The 23,574-nt window shown below is 50.3% G+C and overlaps 1 protein-coding gene across 1 annotated transcript in view; it reads left to right on the forward strand.

Moving 5' to 3' along the window:
• Ttyh2 (tweety family member 2) overlaps nt 1-18,361 on the forward strand; it is a 35,633-nt gene extending 17,272 nt beyond the window's left edge. The window contains exons 4-14 of the mRNA XM_090350215.1: nt 341-561; nt 4,144-4,239; nt 4,603-4,675; nt 9,365-9,434; nt 9,673-9,728; nt 10,613-10,705; nt 10,812-10,904; nt 12,779-12,921; nt 13,667-13,852; nt 14,716-14,794; nt 15,937-18,361. Coding sequence (XP_090206341.1) covers nt 341-561; nt 4,144-4,239; nt 4,603-4,675; nt 9,365-9,434; nt 9,673-9,728; nt 10,613-10,705; nt 10,812-10,904; nt 12,779-12,921; nt 13,667-13,852; nt 14,716-14,794; nt 15,937-16,011 — 1,185 coding nt within the window. The 3' untranslated portion in view covers nt 16,012-18,361. The remainder of the gene's footprint in view (nt 1-340; nt 562-4,143; nt 4,240-4,602; nt 4,676-9,364; nt 9,435-9,672; nt 9,729-10,612; nt 10,706-10,811; nt 10,905-12,778; nt 12,922-13,666; nt 13,853-14,715; nt 14,795-15,936) is intronic.
• The last annotated feature ends 5,213 nt before the right edge of the window (nt 18,362-23,574 follow it).

A 23,574-nucleotide genomic window follows, 5' to 3' on the forward strand; every position in this document is an offset into this window, starting at 1 on the left:
GACTTTACCATAAAACTTTAAGAAGTTTGGGCACATAACCAATGACCTAAAGTCCTTCCACTAGGTCCCTGCTTGAAACTCCAGCACCTCCCAATATCACCAAATGGTTAACATATGGGCTTGGAGGGAAAGAACATTCTGGATCCAGAGTGTATCAGTGCATGTTGGGGCTTCTGTCCTAAGTCCCTCTTCTAGTCACCGGCCTCAGACAACTCTCCTGGGCTGGGCATTGTGCTGCAACCCTTTAATCCATAACTCCCACTGCTGCTGTTTCCTCCAGCACCAGAATCAGGATCTTTCTCCCAGCCCTGGGCTAAGCGCAGCCTCTGCCCCTTCGTAGGTATCTGGAAACACTCAAAGAATGAAGAAGGAGCTGGAGCAGCACCTTGACAGACTCAGTGAGATCTTTGCTGCGCGGGGTGACTACATCCAGACCCTGAAGTTTGTGCAGCAGATGGCTGGCAATATCATTGTGCAGCTCTCAAGGCTGCCAGTGTGGTCGGAGGTTACCTCCAAGCTCACTGAGATCTCGGACCAGACCAGCTTTGTGGAACATTACAGGTGAGCCCCAGGGAGGCAGCAGCAATAGCCACCCTTCCCACAAAACTCAAACTCATTCCTGCCTCATCTGATATTTGGGTATCTGTTAGACATCCCAGACTGCTTGCCACCCTCTGTGTATCTTAAGTGTCAGGTGTGTGTGTGTGTGTGTGTGTGTGTGTGTTTGCATGTGTGTTGTAAGGCAATACTTGAACCTTGAACTCAGAGCCCAGGTGCCGTCCCTTAGCTTTTTCACCAGCTTTCTACCATTTGAACCACCTCTAGCTTTTTGCTATTTAGTTGGAGATAACAATCTCACAGATTACTAACAAGAAGGAAGGAAGGAAGAAAGGAAAGAGTATCACAGCCATTCTTGCCTGAGCTGGCTTTAAACCACAATCCTCCGATCTGGGATTACAGGTGTGAGCTACTGATACCCAGCTTAGTATCAGCATTTTGAATGAATGTCCCCCACTCTCCTCCCAGACAGACAGACAGACAGACACACACACACACACACACACACACACAATATTTGGGCTCCTTTTCAAGACATTGAGGAAGGTCAGAGCCTTATGCATCCTTATGTACCCTGGCTTTCTGATTTATTGTATCATAAAGTCTCACCCTGGGAGGTGACTGATATGCAGAGGAAATGGTCCAGGGAGAGACCTCAGTCAGGGACCCTTCCCAAGGGGCCTGATGAAATCCTTGCTCTCTGGATTATCCCCCTGCCCCTCCTCCACTGTGTCTTCATGATACTCTGGGTGTTCTAGAATGACATGGACCTTAGTCTGCCTTCCCACCAAATATGCTATTGGGAGAAATGCCTTCTTCCCCAGAGACTGAGAGAAGCTGACTGCCCTAAGGACTGCCTGCCACTTCCTGTGTCCCAGCCAGGGGTGAAGAGGAGCCCTGTGACACATGGGCCAGTCATAGCCTCAGCTGCGCCTTTGGAGGGAGGGCTGGAGGGTCCAGAGTGGGAGTCCGGGTTCACCAGGCTCTTCTCTCAGGAGTACATCCAGTAGATAATCTGGATTTGCACATCAAGTCAGGATTCACATATCCAGACAGGCATATTGGGGCTGGAGACATGGCTAAGTTGGTAGAGCACTAGCCAATGAGTAAAAGCCTCGGGTACTGAGTTAAAACAAAAACAAAACAAAACAAAAAGCTGGGCATGGTAGCTTAAGCCTGTATCCTAGCAATTTAGGAAACTGAGATCTGAGGATCCCAGTTCAAAGCCAGCCTAGGCACCAAAGTCGATGAGACTCTCATCTCCAATTAACCACCAAAAAACTGGAAGTGGCGCTATGGCTCAAAGAGTAGGGCGGTAGCCTTAAGCTGAAGAGCTCAGGGACAGCACTCAGGCCCAAAGTTCAAGTCCCACAACCGACCAAAAAAAAAAAAAAAAAAAAAAGGCTTATGGTTGGGCAACATGATTCACTCTAGTTCATGCTAGCTACTCAGGAGCCTGAGATTTGAAAAGCCAGGCCAGGCATGAAAAGTCCTGGAGACTCATCTCCAATTAACCAATAAGCTAGAAGTAGAAGTGTGACTCAAGTGGGTAGAGTGCTAGCCTTGAACAAAAAAACTAAAGGACAGTACCCAGACACTGAATTCAAGCCCACGTTACACACACACACACACCCCAGATGTGAGGAGGCTAGAGAGCAAAGCACAGCAGCTGCTTCGGTGAGTGACTAAGGGGCCTCCTTAGCCCCCATCTCCATCCCTAGCCTCCATTTCAATGCCTCACCCCTTGTTCAGACTGTGAGAAAGGTGTCTCACCATGGAGGGTCCCTATGTGTGGCTCCTGAAAAATGATGACGTTTTCTCCCCCTAACTGCCTTAGCTCACAGGTCCTCCCAGGAGCCTCTCCCGAGTCTGGCTTTCTCATGATTCTTACCCTGAGCCATCTGGTGAAGTAACACTTCTGAGTACTTGGCGGAAATTCCCGTGACTTGGAGGCTGTGGGTCCTGGGGCTAAGGCGTTGATGCCTCTGCCTCGCCAGCAACTGCAGAGGCCGGATGTGGTGGGGTTTGAGGAGGGGAGCAGAGGGGAGAGGCTCTGTAGACCCGGGCCAAGTTCTGGGTGGGAAATCCAGCCATCCCTCAGTCCCCTGGGAGAACACAGCTGTCTCGGGTTGCTGTTTCTAGGAACCGCTTACATATGGGTATGGTGTGGCTACAGAGGATACACGTGGGATCCCAGCTGTGGAGCGTAGTTCACAGGATAGTTCCTGAAGCTGAAGAGTGTGGGAAGCAGTTACACTTCTCTAGGAGTTTGGAGTGGAGCCTGTGTCTGTCTATCTCTTTTATGATTATGATTATGATTATTATTATTATCTTTAAGTAGCTGTACAAAGGAGTTACCATTTAACAAAGCAAGTTTATGAATACAATGTGTCTTGATCCATGTAACCCCTTTCAATATTTCAATATTCTAAGCCATCCCTCCCTTCCCACCCCTTCCATCACCTTTTTTTTTTGTTCGGTTATAGGGCCTGGCATTGTCCCTGAGCTCTTCAGCTCAAGACTACCTCTCTACCCCTTGAGCCACAGCACCACTTCTAGTTTTCTAGTGGTTAATTGGAGATGGACTTTAGTGCCCGGGCTGGCTTTGAACTGTGATCCTCAGATCTGATCCTCCTGAGTAGCTAGGGTTATAGGCGTGAGTCACAGTATGTGAGCCACATACCTGGCTTCGCTTTTCTTAATATTACAGTATATACATTGAATTCTCGACTGCATTTTCCCCCGTTCTCCCCTTCATTGGTCTACCTCTTTCCCCTTGACCCCACACTACCCCTTAAAAGTACCTGCCTCCCGGTGTTTTATTTTGCTGATTATCTCATAGGAAGGAGGGTCTGGAGTTCCAGGAAGTTTCTGGAATTCCTAAGCCAAGCTCCTCTGCCATGGACGTCAGCTTTCCAGTCAAGTGCCTCTACATACATACATACATATATACATACATACATACATACACATATACATAAATAATAGATATGCTGAAAGGAACTAGATATGGAAAAAAGACTTTTTACTTTTTTTTCTTTTTTTTTGCCAGTCCTGGCCTTGAGCTCAGGGCCTGAGCACTGTCCTTGGACTTTCTCAAGGCTAGAGCTCTACCACTTGAGCCTCAGCACCACTTCCAGCTTTTTTTCTATGTATGTGGTAGCAAGGAATCGAACCCAGGTCTTCATGCATGCTAGGCAAGCACTTTAACCACTAGGCCAAACTCCCGGTCCTTTTTTTTCTTTTTCTGATGATTACTCTTTAGCTCATATATGGTTTGTTCACATGCATATTTGTGGAGGGGGCACAAAATCTGAGGAAAAAGTACAGCAGTGAAGCACACTAGACACTAATGAAAGTGAACTATGCAGCTTATGGATAGAGGCAGGAGGGGAGGATGGAGAGAAACTGAGAGAAAAGATGACCATATACGTGGGAGAGAGACATCTTGGTCCAGGCAGATATGGGGGTGTAGTCCCCAGACCCGCGGCCCCCCCCAGGACTGTGCGCTGGCTGTTCCTGGCAGGCCTGCCATGCCAGCTCCTGCAGTGACCCCACCATGATTGTCTCTCTGTCTCTACCCAGATGGCTCTCTTACCTCCTGCTCTTCATCTTGGACCTGGTCATCTGCCTTGTCACCTGCCTAGGACTGGCCAAGCGTTCCCGGTGTCTCCTGGCCTCGTAAGTAGCCCTACCTCATAGGCTTGGGCAAAGAGCTGGGCAAGGAGCCAACGCAGAGAGAGGCAAAGGTCCAGCCTGGCCTCAGAGAACCACCGGCCAGCTCATATCTGTGCTAAGGGGACACCACAGGTAGAGCTTCTCCATGGGTCCCCTCCCTTGCTGGCTCGAACGAGGGCAGCTAAGCAAGTGTACCCCAAGGCCAGCACCTCCAGCCATCAGTGGCCAATGCCCTTCCCTCTGCTGGGTCTGTTCAGTCCTTAGGGAGGAGCAGGACTGTGCCTGTGGAGTCGGGGGGAAGGTTCAGGAAGTGGGTGGGGTGGCTGCCATCACAGAAGTCTATGTGTGGGGACCCCTCTCTCCTAGGACGCTGTGCTGCGGGGTGCTGACACTGCTCCTCAGCTGGGCTTCGTTGGCTGCTGACACTGCTGCTGCTGTGGTGAGTGGGGGCAGGAACCATCTGGTGCTCTTGAGTGGGGTGAACTCCAGCCCCTGCCCTGGAGTCTCAGACGTGGAAAGGCTCAGATCATCTTGGACAGGCTCTCTACCTTGCAGACTAAGATCAGGCCCAAGGACAAGGAAGGAGCTGCCATTGGGGCAGAGCCAAGATAAGACACAATGTGTATGGACATGTGTGGATGTGAACAACTAACTGGGGTGGCACTGGGGCAGGCCCAAAGGCTGCATTTAGAGGGGTCCCCAGATGCTGAAACGGATCCCTGTACTATGTAGCTCCCAGCACTAAGATTGTAAAAAGTGGCGTTTATCTTGCCTTCTATTGCATTGCACTCTAAAACCCACATGTTTCTGCATGTGGTGTCTCAAATCTTATGAAAAAAAAGTAGGAGCACGGACCACAGTGGCTCACACCTATTAACCTAGCTTTTCAAGAGGGTCATGGTTCAAGGCAGCCCCAGCCCAAAGTTCACCAGTCTTCATTCTAACCAATGAAAGCTGGGCATAATAGTACATGCTTCTCACCTAAATAGGAGAATCGAAGTCCAGCCGACACTCAACAATGAACTCAGGGCCTGGGTGCTGCCCCTGAGCTCTTTTGCTCAAGGTTATCAAACACTGTAACACTTTGAGCCACAGATATACTTCTGGTTTTCTGGTGGTTAATTGGAGATAGGAATCTATCTTTCCTACCTGGGCTGGCTTTGAACCATGATCCTCAGATCCCAGCCCCCTGAGTAGCTAGGATGACAGGTGTGAGCCACCAGTGCCAGACACAAGATCCTATTTGAAAAAAATAATGAAAACAGGCTGGGAGTGTGGCCTAGTGGTTAAAGTGCTTGCCTAGCATGCACAAAGACCCGGGTTCAATTCCTCAGTACCACATACATAGAAAAAAGCCAGAAGTGATGCTGAGGCTCAAATGGTAGAGCTCTAACCTTGAGAAAGTCCAAGGACAGTGCTCAGGCCCTGAGCTCAAGCCCAGGACTGGCAAAAACAAAAAGAAAGAAAGAAAAGTAGAGCCGTGTTTGGTCTTTAGTAGACACAACACTGGAGATCACATGCAGGAGTCTGTCAGTGAGTGTCCATTCAGCAGGGCCAGGTGCTGGGGTACAAAATATGACGTGATACTTCCACTGTGTAAAGAAGCCCAGAGGTGCCAGGCACCTGAGGCTCATGCCCAAATATCCTAGCTACTCAGGAGGCTGAGATATGTGGATCACAGTTCAAAGCCACCCCAGGCAGAAACTCCTAGCGCCAATTAACCAGCAAAAATGTGCCAGAAATAAAGGTGTGGCTCAAGTGGTGTGGCTCCAGCCTTGAGTGGAAAAGCCAAGGCAGAGCATAAGGCCCCGAGTTCAAGCCTCAATGATTGACATGTGTACACACACACACACACACACACACACACACACACACACACACAGAGGCACAGCTGGTAGAAGACAAACTGGAAAGCAGATCATTGTGGCATGGTGGTTGTGGCAAGAGGGAGGTGCATGCTCTCTGTACATGTGTGTGCATACACTGGTACACACGTGCTAATGAAGAACACATTTTGTCAGTAGATTTCAAGAAACCCACTTATTTGAGGACCACAAACCAAACCCTCAGTCTGCATCTATTCTGCCAGTTAAAGCTGAAAGAATGTGGGGGAGGGGAAGTCATGCTAGAAACCCCTTCCCAAACTCATGCCTCCCCAGTGCCCCAGGACTGACCAGGAGCTCTGGCCTTTGGCATTTTGCCTCTACAGTGCCCATGGAATGAATGGCCCTTGGTACTGCTTGGCTCTGCCACTTTGGGCAGAGGCTTGTCCAGAAGGAAAAAGAGGTGGCTCTCTCCCATCCCCCAGCCCATGTCTTGCCAGGGGAACTGGCACCCGAAGGGGCAGAATACCAGCACCCCAGTCATGTTCACAGTGTCCTGAGGGCCCCCAGAGCTGGGAGAGCTATAAACAGGAGCGGGAGGGTGACCAGCACCGCTGGCCTGCCGGTGGCCTCTCCTAGGACTAGACCCAGCACAAAGGACTTCCTGTGGTGAGGCTTGTGGGGCGCATCCTGCTTCTGGGTAGCGGTAGCCTCTGTCTTCTGGAAGCAGGGGGAGCTTCCAGCTTGTGGCCATCTGCTGCCTCTTGTGGTCCACCCACTCTGGGCAGGGGGCTTGTCTTCCACCAGGCTTCCCAGCCAGGGAAACCACAGGCGAGTCCCTCCGCAGCCTGGTGCCCTGGAATGCCAGGAGCTGGGAGCAGTGCCATTTTCCTAATTCCTTTAGTTAGGCCCTTGTGCGGGAGAAGGGGGTGTGAGGCCCTGCTGAATGGGCCTTTGATAGGGCTGGGGTGCTGTTGCATTCTAATAGGAAGAGGGGGCCAGGGGGAGTGAGGGGGAGGGGTGGTAGCCTGTCAAGGGGTCATTGTACAGAGCTTTGTGTGGCTTCAGCTGCCACCCTGTTCTCCAAGGCCTGTTTTGAGATCAATAGGGCCAGACTGCCCCTTCCCCCGCCTGTCCCCCCAGGAAGGGCCTCTGGAGGCCCCACAAGAGCTGGAAGCCAAGCCTATGGCCCCAGTTGCCCGCCCCCCACCCTCCTGGAAGTCTAGAGTGTCCACATCCACTCTCACCTCTGTCAAGCAGTAGAGCCTCAGGGATGCTACCGAAGTCTCTGTGCCTCAGTTTCCTCAAGTGTGAAAAATGGAAGACCAATAGTCGATGCCTCACAGGGCTGTTGAAAGGGGAATGTGGTGAGAGTTATGTACTCCATAGCCATCTTGGCTTCCTACATCATTGATTCTCACAAGTTGGGGTCACCAGGGAGGCCCATGCTTCAAGCGCTCACCTCTGCTCTCAGGAAATGCTTGCACGTCAGTCAGTCTGGATTCTAGGCAGCTTTCCCCCCCCCACCAACCCACCCACCCGTTATACTAGGCACCCCTACCTCAGTCTTCCTTCCTCCCTCTGTGTCAGTCACCTGACTAGGATTTATGTGCATACACACACCACACATGTGCACATGTGCAGGCCTGTCTTCATCTGTGGATTGACTCTTCACTAGGTGCCTGTATCAGAACGTCACACACATTCACACACATGTATTACTAGTATATAAAAAAAGAGGGGGAAAGGCCTGCCCCCCCTCATATGCCAATCCTGGGGCTTGAATTCAGGGCCTGGGTGCTGCCTCTGAACTTTTTTGCTCAAGGCTAGTGCACTACCACTTGATCCACAGTGCCACTTTTGACTTTTTGCTAGTTAGTAATAAACATCTCACAGACTTTCCTGCCCAGGCCGGTTTTGAACCAATAACCTCAGACCTCAACTTCCTGAGTAGCTAGGATTAGAAGCACCCAGCTCTCTCTTTTATCAGATTCCAGACTGCTTGACCTACCCCCTCTATGTGTTCCCCGAAGGCCTTCCCACTTCCCCCACCCGGGACTATGGCTGCCCCCCCCCCCGCCATTCTGGCAGGCCAGACAGTGTCAGACAGGACAGTGTCACAGCTCCAACTGGTAATGATAAAACAGCTGATTTATTATGTATGTTGCGATTTGTATGTAAAGCATGGTTCCCAGAGTCCTGAGCTCATGTTTATGACTGAGAAAGAGACGGGAGGGGGGGGCAGGGGAAAGGGAGAGACAGACAGCAGGGAGGAAGAAGGGAATGGGGGGGAAGGGTGCATTCAGAGGCCCTGGTGCTACACACACACACACACACACACACACACACACACACTTTTCAGGACTAGGTGCCATGGTACAGCTCCTTCCATGCCCCCTTCCTGGAGATGGAGGTCCCTCAGGACAGGCTAAGGGCTGCTCTGGAAGCCTCTTCCCTGCCTGCCCCCCGTCCCCCAGCCCCCTGCACCCCACACCGAATCCAGAGGGCCTGGCTCAGGAAAGTATCCTTGCTGCCACTCCTCCCAGGACCTGGGCCTGCTGCACACAGCTGCACAGACCTGAGTGTTCACCCAGCCAGGCTGGGCTCCCAGTCCCCCAGTGACTCAGCCCCATGCATTTCCCATCCCCCAATACTCCCAAGATGGAGTCACCTGTGGCCTCACTCCATAGGAGGCATGTCAGAGCCATAGATGGAGCAGCAAGAAGAAAATGAACAAAACAGCCCATGAACCTGGGCTGCAGAGAGCCCCACACTGGCCCACACAACCCCACACAGCCCTGCAGTTGCCCCTGAACTCGGGTGCTGCAGCCCTTGAACAGTGTCCCAGAGGAGGCATTTAAAAAAATCAGAACAGCAGTCAACATACTCCCTCACAAGGTCACCTCCCAGAACATTGTTCCTAAATATGCTATTATGATCAAGGCCCTAGTGACTCATACTTGTAATCCTAGCTACTCATCAGACAGAGACCTCTGGAAGACCCAAGTTTGAAGCCAGCCCAGATAATCCCTAAGACTCCATCTCTAATCAGCTAGCAAAAAGCCAGACTGGAGGCATAACTCTGGTGGAAGAGTGCCAGCCATAAACAAGAAAAACAAGTGAAAGCATGAGTTCCTGTGTTCAAGCCCCAGTACTAGCACATAAAGTGTAAGTCCACAAGACAGACTGGACCACAGAAACAATAAGTAATGTGTCCAAGGGGATAGCAGGAAAGTGCAGGGCCACAGTTAGAACCCAGGAGGTTGAGTCCCTCTTGTCTGACCTGCTTCTTGTCTCTGACTCAGAGCACCAGTGATTTCTGCGTGGCTCCCGATGCCTTCATTCTGAACACCACACAGGACCAGATCAGCACAGGTAACCATGACAGCTGCCCTCCATGCCCAGGCCAGGCCTGCATGGCTGGCCAATCTGAGCCAGCCCTGGGGTCACCCTCGTGCTTCCTGCCCCAGACTCCAGGCCCAGCAGAACCTCCAAGCTGTGTCCTAGAACCCACCCCCCCTTGGCTTCTTGGGAAGGGGCCACGGGCCCGCATGGAGAACTGAGGAAGGCAGAGGGTATCGTCCTCTGTGACACCCATGCCATTGCTTTGTAGAAGTGACCCGCTACTACCTGCACTGTGGTCAGAGCGTCAGCAGTCCCTTCCAGCAGGTATGGAAGCCCGGACGTGCCCTCATCCTGCCCCGGCCCCTCTCACCCCCAAATCTCACCACTGACCAGAAAGGTAGATGATGGGGTCCTGCTTCACCGTAGTTCTCACTTAGCTGCTTTTCTGAAGGGTGCTGTGTGCTTGGTCAGTGTTTCTCATGTGTTTGGTGACTGACACCTCTGGTGGGAGGGGTAGGGGGGTGGGGCCCAAGGTTTGGCAGTGCCAAAAAAAGAGAGAAAAGTCGCACACACTGTAAAGGACCAGGTAGCCCAGTGCCAGTGGCTCACATCTATAATCCTAGCTACTCCAGGAAGCTGAGGACAAAGGATCCTGATTTGAAGCCAGCCCTAACAGAAGAGTCTATGAGACTTGTATCTCCAATGAACCTGCAAAAAGCTGGAAGTAGAGCTGAGACTTAAGTGGTAGAGCACCATCCTTGAGCAAAAAAGCTCAAGGATAGGGCTTGGGCACTATCCCCAGGCCCTGACTTTAAGCCCCAGGACCAGTATACCCACAAAAATAAATACAAACAAATGTTCTAAAACAGCCGTGTAGCACTCTAGAAGGTAGAGGATGGGCGGACTCTATAGGCTGGATGGCCCATAATCATAACTGTAGTATTCACGTGGACCAGATGGCCAGAGTGGATGGCGAGCAGCCAGCCCCTCCCTCTTAGGTCAAGGTTCTCCCATGTTCTAGAATTAACCTGATCTGACTTACTTCCCCGGCCCCTGCATTCAGAGTGAGCAGCCCCTTCTAGAAGGTTCAGCCTGCCCCCTCCATCGTGTTCAGTGGGGGAGGGAGCTGAGGAGGACAGCCTCCCCCCTCCTGCATACTGGTGGCTGCTCCGGGGAAATGGAGCCTCACAGTGCTGTGGTCTCCCCAGACATTGACCATCTTCCAGCGCTCGCTGACCGCCATGCAGATCCAGATCACAGGGCTACTGCAGTTTGCCGTGCCCCTCTTCCCCACAGCAGAGGTAAGACGCCCCCCTCTGTGAGCCCAGATGGACTCCCACAGGTTCCCCTCCCTCCCCCCCTCCCCCCGGGCACACTCTCTTACTTCTCTCCCTCATCCCGCTTCAGAAGGATCTCCTCGGAGTCCAGCTCCTCCTGAACTCATCCGAGACCAGCCTTCACCAGCTCATGGCCATGCTGGACTGCCGAGGCCTGCACAAGGTGCTGGGGCAGGGGGACTGTGGAGAACATGGGGCCCGCTGCTCCCCAGGCGAGGCAGCAGAGACAGGAGAGGAACTCTCTGGGTTCCTTTCTTGTCCAAGAATGGGGTTGAAGTTGGACAGTAGATATTGGGAGGAGATGGCTTGGCTCCTTGATTCTCTCCAGTGGTTGAAAGAGGGACTCGTTGTGGGTAAGGGGCTGCTCTGGGCCATTTCTCTGTTGTCCTGGGCTCCAAATCAGTATTCCAACCTCATTGCCAAGGTCATCTTTGTAGGGTATCAAATAGCTGCAATAAGCTGAGGGAGGTAGTTCATGTCTGTAATCCCAGCACCCCAGAGACAGAAGCTAGAGGACTATGAGTAGACGTAGGAGAGTCTGCAGGGAGCACACGGCAAGTGTATGGGCAGTGCCTGCCAAACAGCGATCTCAACATCTTCTACCTCCCGTATGGATTTAGGGCTAATAGTCAGGATAATGACCCTGACCACAATTCCTAAGTGCTCAGTGCTGCGTGGTGTAACTTACATCCACTGTTCTTTGATCCTCACAGTTAAATGGTGAAATCATTATTTCATGGGAAGTTTTTTTTTCATTGTTCATTTTGTTTTGTTTTTCTTTCTTTCTTTTTTCTTTTTCTTTTTCTTTCTTTTTTTTTTTTGTGGATCATGGGATTTGAACTCTACACCTAGGTGTACAGTCCTTGAGCTCTTCTGCCCAAGGCTACCACCCTACCCCTGAGCCACAGACCCACTTCCTGTTTTGTAGTGATTAATTGGAGATAAGAGTCTCATGTTCTTGAAAAGAAAAAGGAAGGAAGAAAGGAAGGAAGGAAGGAAGGAAGGAAGGAAGGAAGGAAGGAAGGAAGGAAGGAAGGTCAGGGATGTAGCTCAGTGGCAAAGTACTTGCCTAGCAAGTACAACATCCTGGGTTCAATCCCCAGTATAAAAAAAGAAAAAGAGGGGCTGGGAGTTTGGCCTAGTGGTAGAGTGCTTGCCTAGCATGCATGAAGACCCGGGTTCGGTTCCTTGGTACCACAAAAAGAAAAAAGACCAAAAAAAGAGTCTCATGTTCTTTAGTGCCTGGTCTGGCTTTGAACTGCGATCCTCAGATCTCAGCTTCCTCAGTAGCTAGGATTACAGGCGTGAGCCACCGCACCCGGCTTCCTAGGAAGTTTTATAGATAAAGAAATTATAAATGTGTTTAGTGTGGTTGGATACTATAAGTGTGTGTGTGTGTGTAGCTATAGCTATGAAGATTTAGTTCACTGAAGATTCCAGAACTGGAATCAGAGCTGTCCCTGAGCCTCTTTGTGTTCAAGGCTAGCGCTCTACCCTTTGAGTCACAGCACCACTTCCAGCTTTTTCTGAGCAGTCTATTGGAGACAAGAGTCTCACAGACATTCCTGTCCAAGCTGGCTTCAAACCAGGATCCTCAGATCTCAGCCTCTTGAGTAGCCAGGGTTACAGATGTGAGCCACTGATGGCTAGCTGTTCCTCATTTTTGAACATGCACAGTGTAGCCTTTGCCTCTCCAGGAAGGACTGGTTTCTCCTTACCATCCAGGGCTCAGGTTGTGCCACGGGAGTCAGACTCCCTACCCCCACCCTGAAACTTCACTGTCTTCCTCAGAGCCAGCCTTCCAGCACCCTGCACACAGTAGGTGCTCCGCAAACATTTGTAGCCTGAGTGGTTATAAGGTGCCCTGTGGTTTTGGGGCTCCAGAGCAAGGACCATCAATGGCAGCAAAAGGAGCTTTGAGTTGGGAAGCAGGCAGGAGATTCCAGGTCCAGACCTGGAGGAGAGGGACTTCAGAGGAGAGCTCAGACCCCAGGCGCTGACCCCCACCCCTTCTCTCTCCACTTGCCCCTCCTGCAGGACTACCTGGATGCCCTGACCGGGGTCTGCTATGACGGCATCGAGGGCCTGCTCTTCCTCGGCCTCTTCTCCATGCTGGCAGCCCTGGCCTTCTCCATCCTTATCTGTGCGGGGCCTCGGGCCTGGAAGCACTTCACCGCCCGGTAGGAGGGGCAGCCAGGGCCCAGGGGTCAGCCACAGCAGAGATGTTTCCATGAGAGTCCACATAGAAAAGATGTGTGGGGAACCCAGGGTGGCAGCAGGGCCAAGGATAGCAACATGCCCCCAGCTGGCATGGTGCTTGTCTGCTCTTCTCTTGGCTAGACTTGGCACTGAGGAGAGGTAGGGAGGGGGCTTCCCCAGGAAATACAAAGAGAGGCGAACGTCTCACAGGGGAGAGATTGCACACACACATACACACGTGCACATGTGTCTACACAGCCGCCTGGAAGAGGTGGAGGTGGAGCTGGGAGCAGGGTAGAACATGAGGCCAAGGCTGTAGATTTCTTTATCTATCTATTTATTTAGTTAGTTAGTTAGTTATTTACTTAGGTGCCATAATTGGACTTAAACTGAGGGTCTAGGTATTGTCTCTTTGCTTTTCTCATTTGAGTTGGTTTTCGTTCAAGGCCACACTTGAACCACACTTGCACTCCCAGCTTCTCCGTGGTTAACTGGAGATAAGAGTCTTGTGGACCTTCCTGCCAGGGCTGGCTTTGAACTACAATCCCCAGATCTCACCCCTGATACCTGGCCAGCTAGAATATGCTTTGGAGGACTCTGGACTCCACACCTGGGGCCAGCGTGAACAAGCACCCTGGGAAGAAAGTTCAGGAAGCAGGACAGGATGCAGCATCCACCAGCCTCCCCCGCCCTTCACAACCAGCCAAACGTTTCGTGTCATTTTAGGGACAGAGACTACGATGACATCGATGAAGATGACCCCTTCAACCCCCAAGCCCGGCGCATCGCAGCCTACAATCCCCCCAGAGGACAGCTACACAGCTTCTGCAGCTACAGCAGTGGCCTGGGCAGTCAGAGCAGCCTGCAGCCGCCCGCCCAGACCATCTCCAACGCCCCGGTCTCCGAGTATATGTGCGTACCCACATGCCCCACATCAAGGCTGCCAGCTCTGGAAGGGATCTGGGTCCCGACACCTCGACTCCAGCCCAGCCATGGCTACTGGGAGCACTAACATCCCCCTCATACATGTGTCCAGCGTTAGCCTATGTGACATGCTGGAGGGGGGTTCCCCAGGTTTGAGAAGCTGCATTTATTCAAGCCATCACCACCAGCAGCTCCCCTTTGTGTTCTTGCCCAGTTTTCATTGGCTTTATCATTTATTTGGGGGGGGGGAGGGAGAGACCTTAAATCAGGACGAGGCATTGTCCTTGAGCTTTTTTGCTCAACTCTAGCCCTGTACCACTTTGAGCCAAAGTACCACCTGTGGTTTTCTGGTGGTTCACTAGAGATAAGTCTCTTGGACTTTCCTGCCTAGCAAATCTTTGAATCCTGATCCTCAGACCTCAGCCTCCAGGATAGTTAGTATTACAGGTGTGAGCCACCAGAGCCCAACCTTCTCTCTATTTTCTTGTCCACTTTTCCCCTATTTCATTTGTGTTTATTTGTTTGTTTATTGGTGCTGGTACTGGGACTTGAATTCAGAGCCTCATGCTCTCACTTCGCTTTTTTTACTCAAGGTTGATGCTCTACCACTTGAGCCATTTCTTCGCTTTGGGATTTTTGCTGGTTATTTGGAGATAAGGGTTTCTTGATGTGTCTGTCCAGGACTGGCTTTGAACCTGGACTCAGAAGCCAGCCTCTAAGTAGCCAGTGCTTTACCTATTTTCACTCACTATGCCTACATATGAGACCCATGAGACCCCCCTGTGGAAATCTGTGCATACACACACACACACACACTGCCTGCCCCCTCCTGACTGCTTCCCTTCCTGCAGGAACCAAGCCATGCTCTTTGGTGGGAACCCACGCTACGAGAACGTTCCACTCATTGGAAGAGGCTCTCCTCCACCCACAGTAAGTGACCACCCTTGGTGATTGCTCTCTGTTCCCACTGTGGGGTGGGGGTGTCACAGACAAAATCTACCCATCTAGGGAAGGGAGAAGAAAAACTTTTTGTTTCCTTATCAGTTAAGTGTTTCGCCATGTGTCACAAACATTGCATTCCAGAAGCAATTGAGGAAGCAATTACATAACCTGTCTCAAGATAAATGGTGGCCAGCCTCAAGCAAGAGGCCTAGCAGCACTGTGTGTCTTGTTGGCTCATCCTGAATCTGCCAGCCTTGGTAGATAATTGCTTTTACCCAAAGGAAAACTTAAACTTACCTCGATGACAATTGAAGGCCAGGGCCTAGACCAAGTCCTCACCGAAAGGAGAAGGCACACCCCGGATGGTCACCTTCCTCTGCTCAGGACTGATAAGAAAGGACCTTTAGTCCCACCAAGAACTCAAAAGTCTGGCTTGCTCAGCTTGCTTGTTCGTCTAGTGCTCTACCACTTGATTTGTGCCTCCATCCCAACTTTGTGCTGGCTATTTCAGAGATAGAGTCTTACTGACTTTCCCTCCTAGGCCGGCCACACACTTACCATCCTGATCTCAGCATCCTGACTTAGCTGGGCTTATACTCATGAGTCCCTGGCAAAGGAAGGTTATATACATCTCAAAAGCACAGAGAAATAACAAAGAAAATATTCCAAGCGGAGAAGAATAACTTCTTCCCCCCCCCCTTTTTGTACTAGGGAAAGTTAAAGGGATATTTTTTTGGGGTAAGGGGAACCCTTTTCATGTGTGTGCCAGTTCTTGGCTTGAATTCACCGCCTGGGTGCTGTCCCTTAGCTTTCTCACTCAAGGCTGATGCTCTATCACTTGAGTCGCACTACCATTCCATCTCTTTGCTGGCTCATTGGGGATAAGGGTCTCACAGACTGTCCTGCCTGAGCTGGCTTTGAACCATGATCCTCAGATCTCAGCCTCCCAAGTAGCTAGGATTATAGGCGTAAGCCACCTGCGCTAGCCAGATTCATCATTTGAATTTTGGGTTTGTGGTCAGTTGACGCCATAGCTGTGAAGCAGGGATACAGAGAACAGGTGGGCTATTCCATGTCTGCTTTCCCGCTACCCCGGTGTATGGGTCTGACTGCCTCCCTTCTCTCCACAGTACTCGCCCAGCATGAGGCCCACCTACATGTCCGTGGCAGATGAGCACCTGAGACACTACGAGTTTCCATCCTAGTGGACCTTTTGGACTTCTAGGAGGGGTCTCTGCTGCTTCCTTCCGGTTTGGTTTTTAATGAATGCAAACATAAGCTGCATTTCTTTACTGGAAACCAAAGGCATGTAACACTGACTGATTCCTAGGGCCACAGAGGTGCTGTGCGGGCCCCTGACCAAAACTGACCTGACTGGGCCTGCCTCCTTCCTGCCCCGCCCTCCCCTCAGATCAGCCAGGGCTTGGCTGAAGGCCCCGAGCCAGCTGTGTTGGTCAGTCACCACTACGTCCCATCTACCCAGATGGGAGTGGCAGGAGGAGCCCCCACCAGCCTGAGCCTTCAGCCCAGGCAGCCACTCTCCTGGCACTTTGCCCTCCATTTCCCAGCAGCATATAACCGGAGGGCTGGTCAGGAGGCGTGAGTGTGGAGGTGGCATCCTGATGAGCCCAGAGCATGGTGGGATATGAGTTCCAGGCCAGCTTCAGGACTATTGTACCGTGAGGTGCTGCAGGCTGAGCACCCACCTTGAGCGGCTTTCTCCTGTGTTCTGACATGTCTAACCTCGGTTGCTCACCTCCATTCCTGAAAGGATGCTGGAAGCCTGTGGGCGGCGTCAGTTAGGGCTGCTCTCTGTTTTGGAGCAGATGCTTGGCAAGGCGCCTATTGCTCTTTCCCAGGGTTTTAAACATTTCCATACTCCAAAGAATGGTGACTCACAACAAACACATTCTCTCTTTTTTTTTTTTTTCTTTTTTTTTCTTTTTTGCCAGTCCTGGGCTTAAGCTCAGGCCTGAGCACTGTCCTTGGATTTTATCAAGGCTAGAGCTCTACCACTTGAGCCTCAGCACCACTTCCGGCTTTTTTCTATGTATGTGGTACTGAGGAATCGAAACCCAGGTCTATGTGCATGCTAGGCGAGTACTCTACCACTAGACCAGACTCCCAGCCCCACATTCATTTTTTGACAGTAGATTTGGAGCTTGCTTCTCACATCTGACTTTTTATGCCATGGCTTTGCAAAATTTTCTGGTCCCAGCCAGTTTCCTTTTGTGTCTGTATGTGTGTGTGCTGGTACTGAGGCTTGAACTCACAGTCCTTGGCTCTTGCTTGGCTTTTTTTGCTCAAGCCTGGTGTTCTTCCACTTGAGCCTTACCTCCATTTCTGCCTTTTTGCTGGTAAATTGGAGGTAATAGTTTCTTGATGTGTCTACCCATGCTGGCTTTGAACCATGATCCTTAGAATCTCAGCTTCCTGAATAGCTGGGATTATACAGGCATAAGCCACAACACCTGGCTTGAGATAAGAGTTTCTTGATGTGTCTACGCAGGCTGGCTTCGAACCATCATCCTCAGATCTCAGCCTCATGACTAGCTAGAATTATAAGCATGAGCCCCTGGGACATGGCTTATCAGCTCATTCTTGACTGATCTGGAAACCTAGCTTTTAAAAATAAAATCAGTAAAATGTCCTGATGTCTACTGCTGCTGAAGACCATGAGGGTCCCAGTAAGAAGAAAGAGAAACTCGAAGACATGGTTCAAGTGGTAGAGTTCCTGCTTAGCAAATATGAGACACTAAATTCAAACCTTAAAGAAAGAAAGCAATGGGTAAAGCTAAGTGGGATCTCTTGTTCTTAGGGAATGGAATGCCTACAACAACTGACCTTCCTTTTGTGTCTTCAAGCAAATTTACCATCCAAGGTTTTAGCACCATGGTATGATGGTGTTTCTCCTGAGGACTAGATTTTCCTGCCTTTTCCACTGTCCATCCTGCCCCAATCCAGTGTCCCAGGTCCCTGACCTTCCAGAGTGCAATGTAGCTTTTTAGCCAACAGGAAATAATCTCTCTCCCTGCCATCCTGCCCCGCTGAAGGGCCAGATTAGGATCTATGGTGCTTCTGGCCTCCTGCCAATCTTCAGGGTACACTACTGAAGCCATGCATACTGGCATACCCCAGCAGAATTGCTGGGAACAAGGGAAAGAGCCCTATTTCCTGTTTGAGAAGCACCACTTACTGTGACAACCCCCACAGTAGATTCGTTCAGCCCCTCAGCCGAGCCACCGTCATAGAACAGGGCCATAGGCAGCCAGACTCACTTTGTATCACCTACATTAACTGTGAATTCCTGAACTGTACACACCTGTGCAAGTCCTAGAGCTCTGTGACCTCAGGGTATTGCTTCTAGCATTTGATTATCAGCAACTTAATTGTTTTTAATGCATGTTAACTAAACTAAAATTCCTGCGGGGGGGGGGGGGAGCCAGGGAGGAAAAACCTCAGCTTGTTACCTGTACCCCCTCACCCAGAAGAGAAATAAACCACTTTTTACTAAAATATGTAATCAATCTTTGGCTTTGGGGGCCACAAGGAAAGTCCTTCCCTGAGGGTTAGGGTGAGGATTCACAGACAGATTCCAACAATTTCAGATTTCATCAGATATTCAAAAGAGGGGAGAAGGTTACATGCTTGTAGCTCACATCTGTCATCCTAGCTGATCAGGATGCTGAGATCTGAGGATCACAGTTAAAATCCAGCCTGATTAGGAAAGTCTAGGAGACTCTTATCTCCAGTTAACCACCAAAAAGCTAGAAATGGAGCTGTGGCTCAAGTGGTAGAATGGCAGGCCGCCTTTAGTGGAAAAAGCTAAGCAAGAGGAAAGACAGGAGGCAATGAACTCAAGCTCCAGTACTAGCACAACAAACAGCTGGATGCTAGTAGCTACACAGGAGGCTGAGATTTAAGGATTGCAATTCAGAGCTAGACTAGGCAAGAAAGTATGAGACTCTTATCTCCATTTAACCACCAGAAAACTTAAAGTGAAGCTGGGGCTTAGAGTGGTAGAGTGGTAGCCTTAAGTCAAAAGCTAAGGGACACCACCCAGACCCTGAGTTCAAACCCAGGAACCAATAGAAGAGATGGCAGGAGGCGATTATCACAGGCTTTACTTTTGCCCGAGTCTTCACCTGCATTTTTTGTAAAGACCCTTGGTGTATGTGTGTGTGTGTGTGTGTGTGTGTGTGTGTGTGTGTGTGTGTGTGCACGCACACACATCAATATAGGTTCTGGAGCTTGAACTCGAGGCTTGGTCCTTGTCCCTGAGCTTTTGTTAAAGCTGAAGGCTAGCATTCCACTACTTGAGCCATAGCTCCACTTTCAGCTTTTTGCTAGTTAATTGGAGATACATCTCATAGACTCTCCTGCCCAGGCTGGCCTCAAACCAGTCCTCAGATTTCAATCCTCTGGGTAGCTACAATTACAATCATGAGCCAGCAGTGCCCAGCTCCTCCAGTGCTCTTTAGGTTACTAATAATAAGCATCTATTAAATGCTCACACCCTGTGCCAGGGACTGTCCCCGGTTTCTATTAATCTTTCATTAGCCTTCACAGTATCTCTAAGAGACCATCCGAGCAAGCAGGGACACCTGAGACACAGTGCCCCTTATACTGGGTGGCATCTCCAGAGGCCACAGCTGGCCTGGCTGCTTCAGTGGCTGGGGTTCAGCTCTCTCCCACAGAACTAAGGATCCACTTGTGTTCCCGTGGTGCGCCTGACCCAGACTGCATTTCCAGGACCCTCTGAGGTGAGCCGCTGGAGGGTGCTTGGAGAGCCCTTAAAGGGCTTCGGGGACAGCCCTGTGCAGCCCACTGGGTTCAGAACTGGGTGTCAGCTGCTCTTGCAGCCTTGCCCAGCCCCTGAGCAGAGTGGGGAGATGGCCATGACTGCTTCCATGTCTTGAAGTTCTCTGCCGCTCAGCCCTCCAAGGAGGAGGAGGCAAGGCCTGGGGACTTTTGTTGTCTGGACTCTGGAGTAAGAACGGCACATGAAGAAGAGTGGTCCCATCAATACCTCGTGTGTCGCCTCCCTTCCCTCCAGAGGGCCTGGCAGAGCCTCTCACACGAGGAAAAGCAATGGCTGGGAAAACGGCCTGCAGCCACTGACCCCTGAGGAAATATCAGCTGATAGCAGCCTGACCCAAGAGAAGACAGTGGGTACTGTGCCTCTACTGGGGCTGGAACTCAGAACCTTGCGTTCTTACTTGGCTTTTTCCTTCAAGACCAGTACTCTACCACTTGAACCACGACACCACTATGTCACATTTGTCTGCCTGGGCTGACTTTGAACCACAATCCTCAGTACTCAGCCTCCTAAAAAGCTAGGATTACAGGTGGGAGCCACTGATGCCCATTTGGAATAGTTTTTTCATATGAATTTATTGTTTGATTGCAAACAGGGCCTTACTGTATGTATGTATGTGTGTATTTTTGTGGGTAATGGGGCTTGAACTTCTCCTGGGCGCTGTCCCTGAGCTCTTCAGCTCAAAGCTACCACCCTACCCTCGAGCCAAGCCCCACTTCCCGTTTTCTAGAGGTTAACTACCACTAGGCTACACTCCTGGCTCACCAGGATAGGCAAAAAAAGAAAAAGAAAGAAAAATAGAAGGAAGGAAGGAAAGAAAATCCTCTGAACTTTTAGTTAAGTAAAAATTTCTCTCTCAAAAGAATTCTATTTTTCTCATTAATATACCTGCATCACTATAAATATATATTTACATTTAAGTATACATGCATATGTGTATATATATATATGCATATATATACACTTTATGACTGTTTCTTGTTGCATTAATCAAATATATAGAAACTGGCTTTCCATCTTTCATATAGACACCTGTAAAGTAAATTTGACTTTTGCATCTTGGTTCACAAAACCTTAAGTATTTATTGACCTCTTACTTTCTCCCAAATTCTGGATCCTGGACTACATGGAGTTTACAGATTAGCAAGTAACCAAATCGACAGGGATTTGCTTAGATCTGAGCTGGAATGCCATGCTTCCTGTCTAGGTTTTCTGTTTGTTATTGTGATGTGGGTGTCAGGACAGAGGTCTGGCCTTGTGCTGGCTGGGCCAGTCCCACCCCCTGAGTGGCAACCCCCAGGCCTTGGTTTCCTTTCATCATTTTTTGTTTTGTTCTGGTTACAAAAACAAGTCTGTAATGCAAACATTCTCAACTTCACAAAAAAATGTGTGAGAAAATGAAAAATCTTCCTCTACTGAATCCTCTACCCAAAACACAACTCCATGAAAGAAATTAAAAAAAAAAAAACAACTTGATATAGGTTCTCCAAGTTTTCCTCTAAAATATTTGTAGGAATATAACCCCACTGTACATAGGATCCTGCCTTTGGTTTTTTTTTTTTCCGACATAATGTTTTGGACAAATTCCTGGCATTCTTTAAAAAAACATTCTTTAACCAGGTGCTGTTGGCTCAGGCCTTTTGTAATCCTAGCTACTCCGGGGGCTGAGATCTGAGGATTGTGATTTGAAGTCAGCTTGGTGAGGAAAGCACATGAGACTCTTCTTATCTCCACCAAAGAGCCAGAAATGGGGCTGTGGCTCAAGTGGTGGAGCACTAGCTCAAAAACAAGCCCAGACCCCTAGTTCAAGCCCCAGGACTGACACACACACACACACACACACACACACACACACACACACACACACACACACACACACAGAAATATATACTTCTTTTTCAACCCTTGATACTGCAGAGAGAAGAGGATGTGGGACCCCAGGACTTCCTGACTCAATTCACTGGCTCCAAAGGATGTCTTCTGCCATCCCAGGGTGACTCTTCCTGAACAGCAGTCAACGAATGTCATCTGTCTGCAGTACACACACACACACACACACACACACACACACACACACACAAACTTCAGTAGGGCACAACAAATGGTTCCTACCAGAGAGCACTGTATCATACATTATCAGCCAAAGAAAGCTAAGTGCAAAAAAAGTTACCTAGAGTCAGGCACGGTGACTCACATCTGTAATCCTAGCTACTCAGGAGGCTGAGATCTGATGATGGTGGTTCAAAGCCAGCCCGGGCACTAAAGTCTGTGGGACTCTTAACTCCAATTAACCACTAGAAAACAGGAAGTGGGACTCCATCCTAGGGGCCAGGAGTTTGGCCTAATGGTAAGAGTACTTGCTTAGCCTGCACAAATATCAGGGTTCAATTCCTCAGTACCACATACATAGAAAAACTGGAAGTGGTGCTGTGGCTCAAGTGATTCAGTCCCCAGGACTGGCAAAAAACAAAAAGAAGTCCATTCTAGCTGCAGTGGAGGTTGAGATTAGGAAGATCATAGCTCCAAGTCAATCTGGACAAATAAGTTCTCAAGACTTCATTTCAACAGAAAAAAAGTGGTGATGAACATCTTTCATCCCAGCTAGAACAGTTCCCATAAATAGGAGGAACATAGCTCAGGCCAGTCTGGTCAAAAAGCAAGACCCTATGTCAAAAGAAACCAAAGCACAAAGGGCTGGGGGCATGACTCAAACACAGTGCCCACACATAGCCCTGAGCTCAAACCGCAGTAAAAACGTACAGGGTGAAGGGAGGAAGGGGATGCTATCAGGGTGCAGTGGATTTGGGGCCAGCCTGGACAGGGCTACGAGTTGTGTTCAGCAAGGAATTTCTTTTGCTAATTAACTGTGATTGGACAGAGTCGAGTGTGCCACACTTACAAAGAGCTATTTCCTATGATCTCATGTTCCCCAGCCACCCAGGGTGCTGAAATGACCTGCCAAGAGCTTACCAGCGAAAAGATGACCGTTTCTGGTAGTGGTTGGCAATGAATAGGCCTGAGCATGGGATAAGAGCAAATCGTAAGAGCCAAGTGACAGTGGCCTCCCTTCCACGTCTCCCATTTCCCTTAGTTTACCCACCCCCTCTTTCTCTCAGGTAAGAGTCACTGGAATCCTCAGCTTTCTGAGCTGGGGGTGGGTGGGTGGCTGGTGGAGGGATGGCACCCCACCCCCCACCCCCCCGCCCCGCGCGCGCACACACACACACCAATATGGAAGGCTCTTCCAACTCTTGGAAACTCATAACCAGCTCCCAGGGCGCAGTTCCAGCCCCAGTGCCTCTTTTTGGATGATTCATTCCTGGAGTGCCAGAATCCAGATCTCCAGCGCTATCCCTGAACCCAGGTTCACCTCACTCCTCATTATGCGGACGCGCAGCGCTGGCTTCACGCATTGTTCTGTGGGAGCTGCCAGTGACCCCCACTTTGCAGATCGGGAGAGTTAACTATTAGAAGAGGAAAGAGCTGGGCATTGGTGGTGTGTGCTTGAGATCCTGGGAAGAGCGTGAGGCCCTGAGTTCAAACCTCCCAGGATGGGCACAAAAGAGGGAAAGGGGCGGCGTAGGGGTGGGGGGAGGAACTTGTTGAAGGCCACATAATGAAGAAACACGATTCCTTCCCGTGCACGCACGCATGCACGCATGCATTCATTCAGTGAACACAATGAAGAACGACAACGTGCCAGCGGCCACGGGAATGCTGAGTTCCGGCGACCTAGCCAGCTGTGTGCCGGAGACGCGACTGGAGAAGGGGCCTGGGGGAGGAAATTGAAGGGAGGGATGGCAAGGTGGCCTGCCAAGACCAGAAACAAACGGCGGAGAAAGGCCCGCCTTCATCTCCCGTGTCCGCTGGGTCAGGGCTTCCCAAGCTTCCCAGCCTTTGGCGTTTCCTCCGGTCCCGGCCAGGTGCGCAACTGTGCGGTTTGGATTCG

The sequence above is a fragment of the Megascapheus bottae genome, chromosome 17, assembly GCF_031878675.1.
Source record: "Megascapheus bottae isolate mThoBot1 chromosome 17, mThoBot2.hap1, whole genome shotgun sequence".
Taxonomy (NCBI): domain Eukaryota; kingdom Metazoa; phylum Chordata; class Mammalia; order Rodentia; family Geomyidae; genus Megascapheus; species Megascapheus bottae.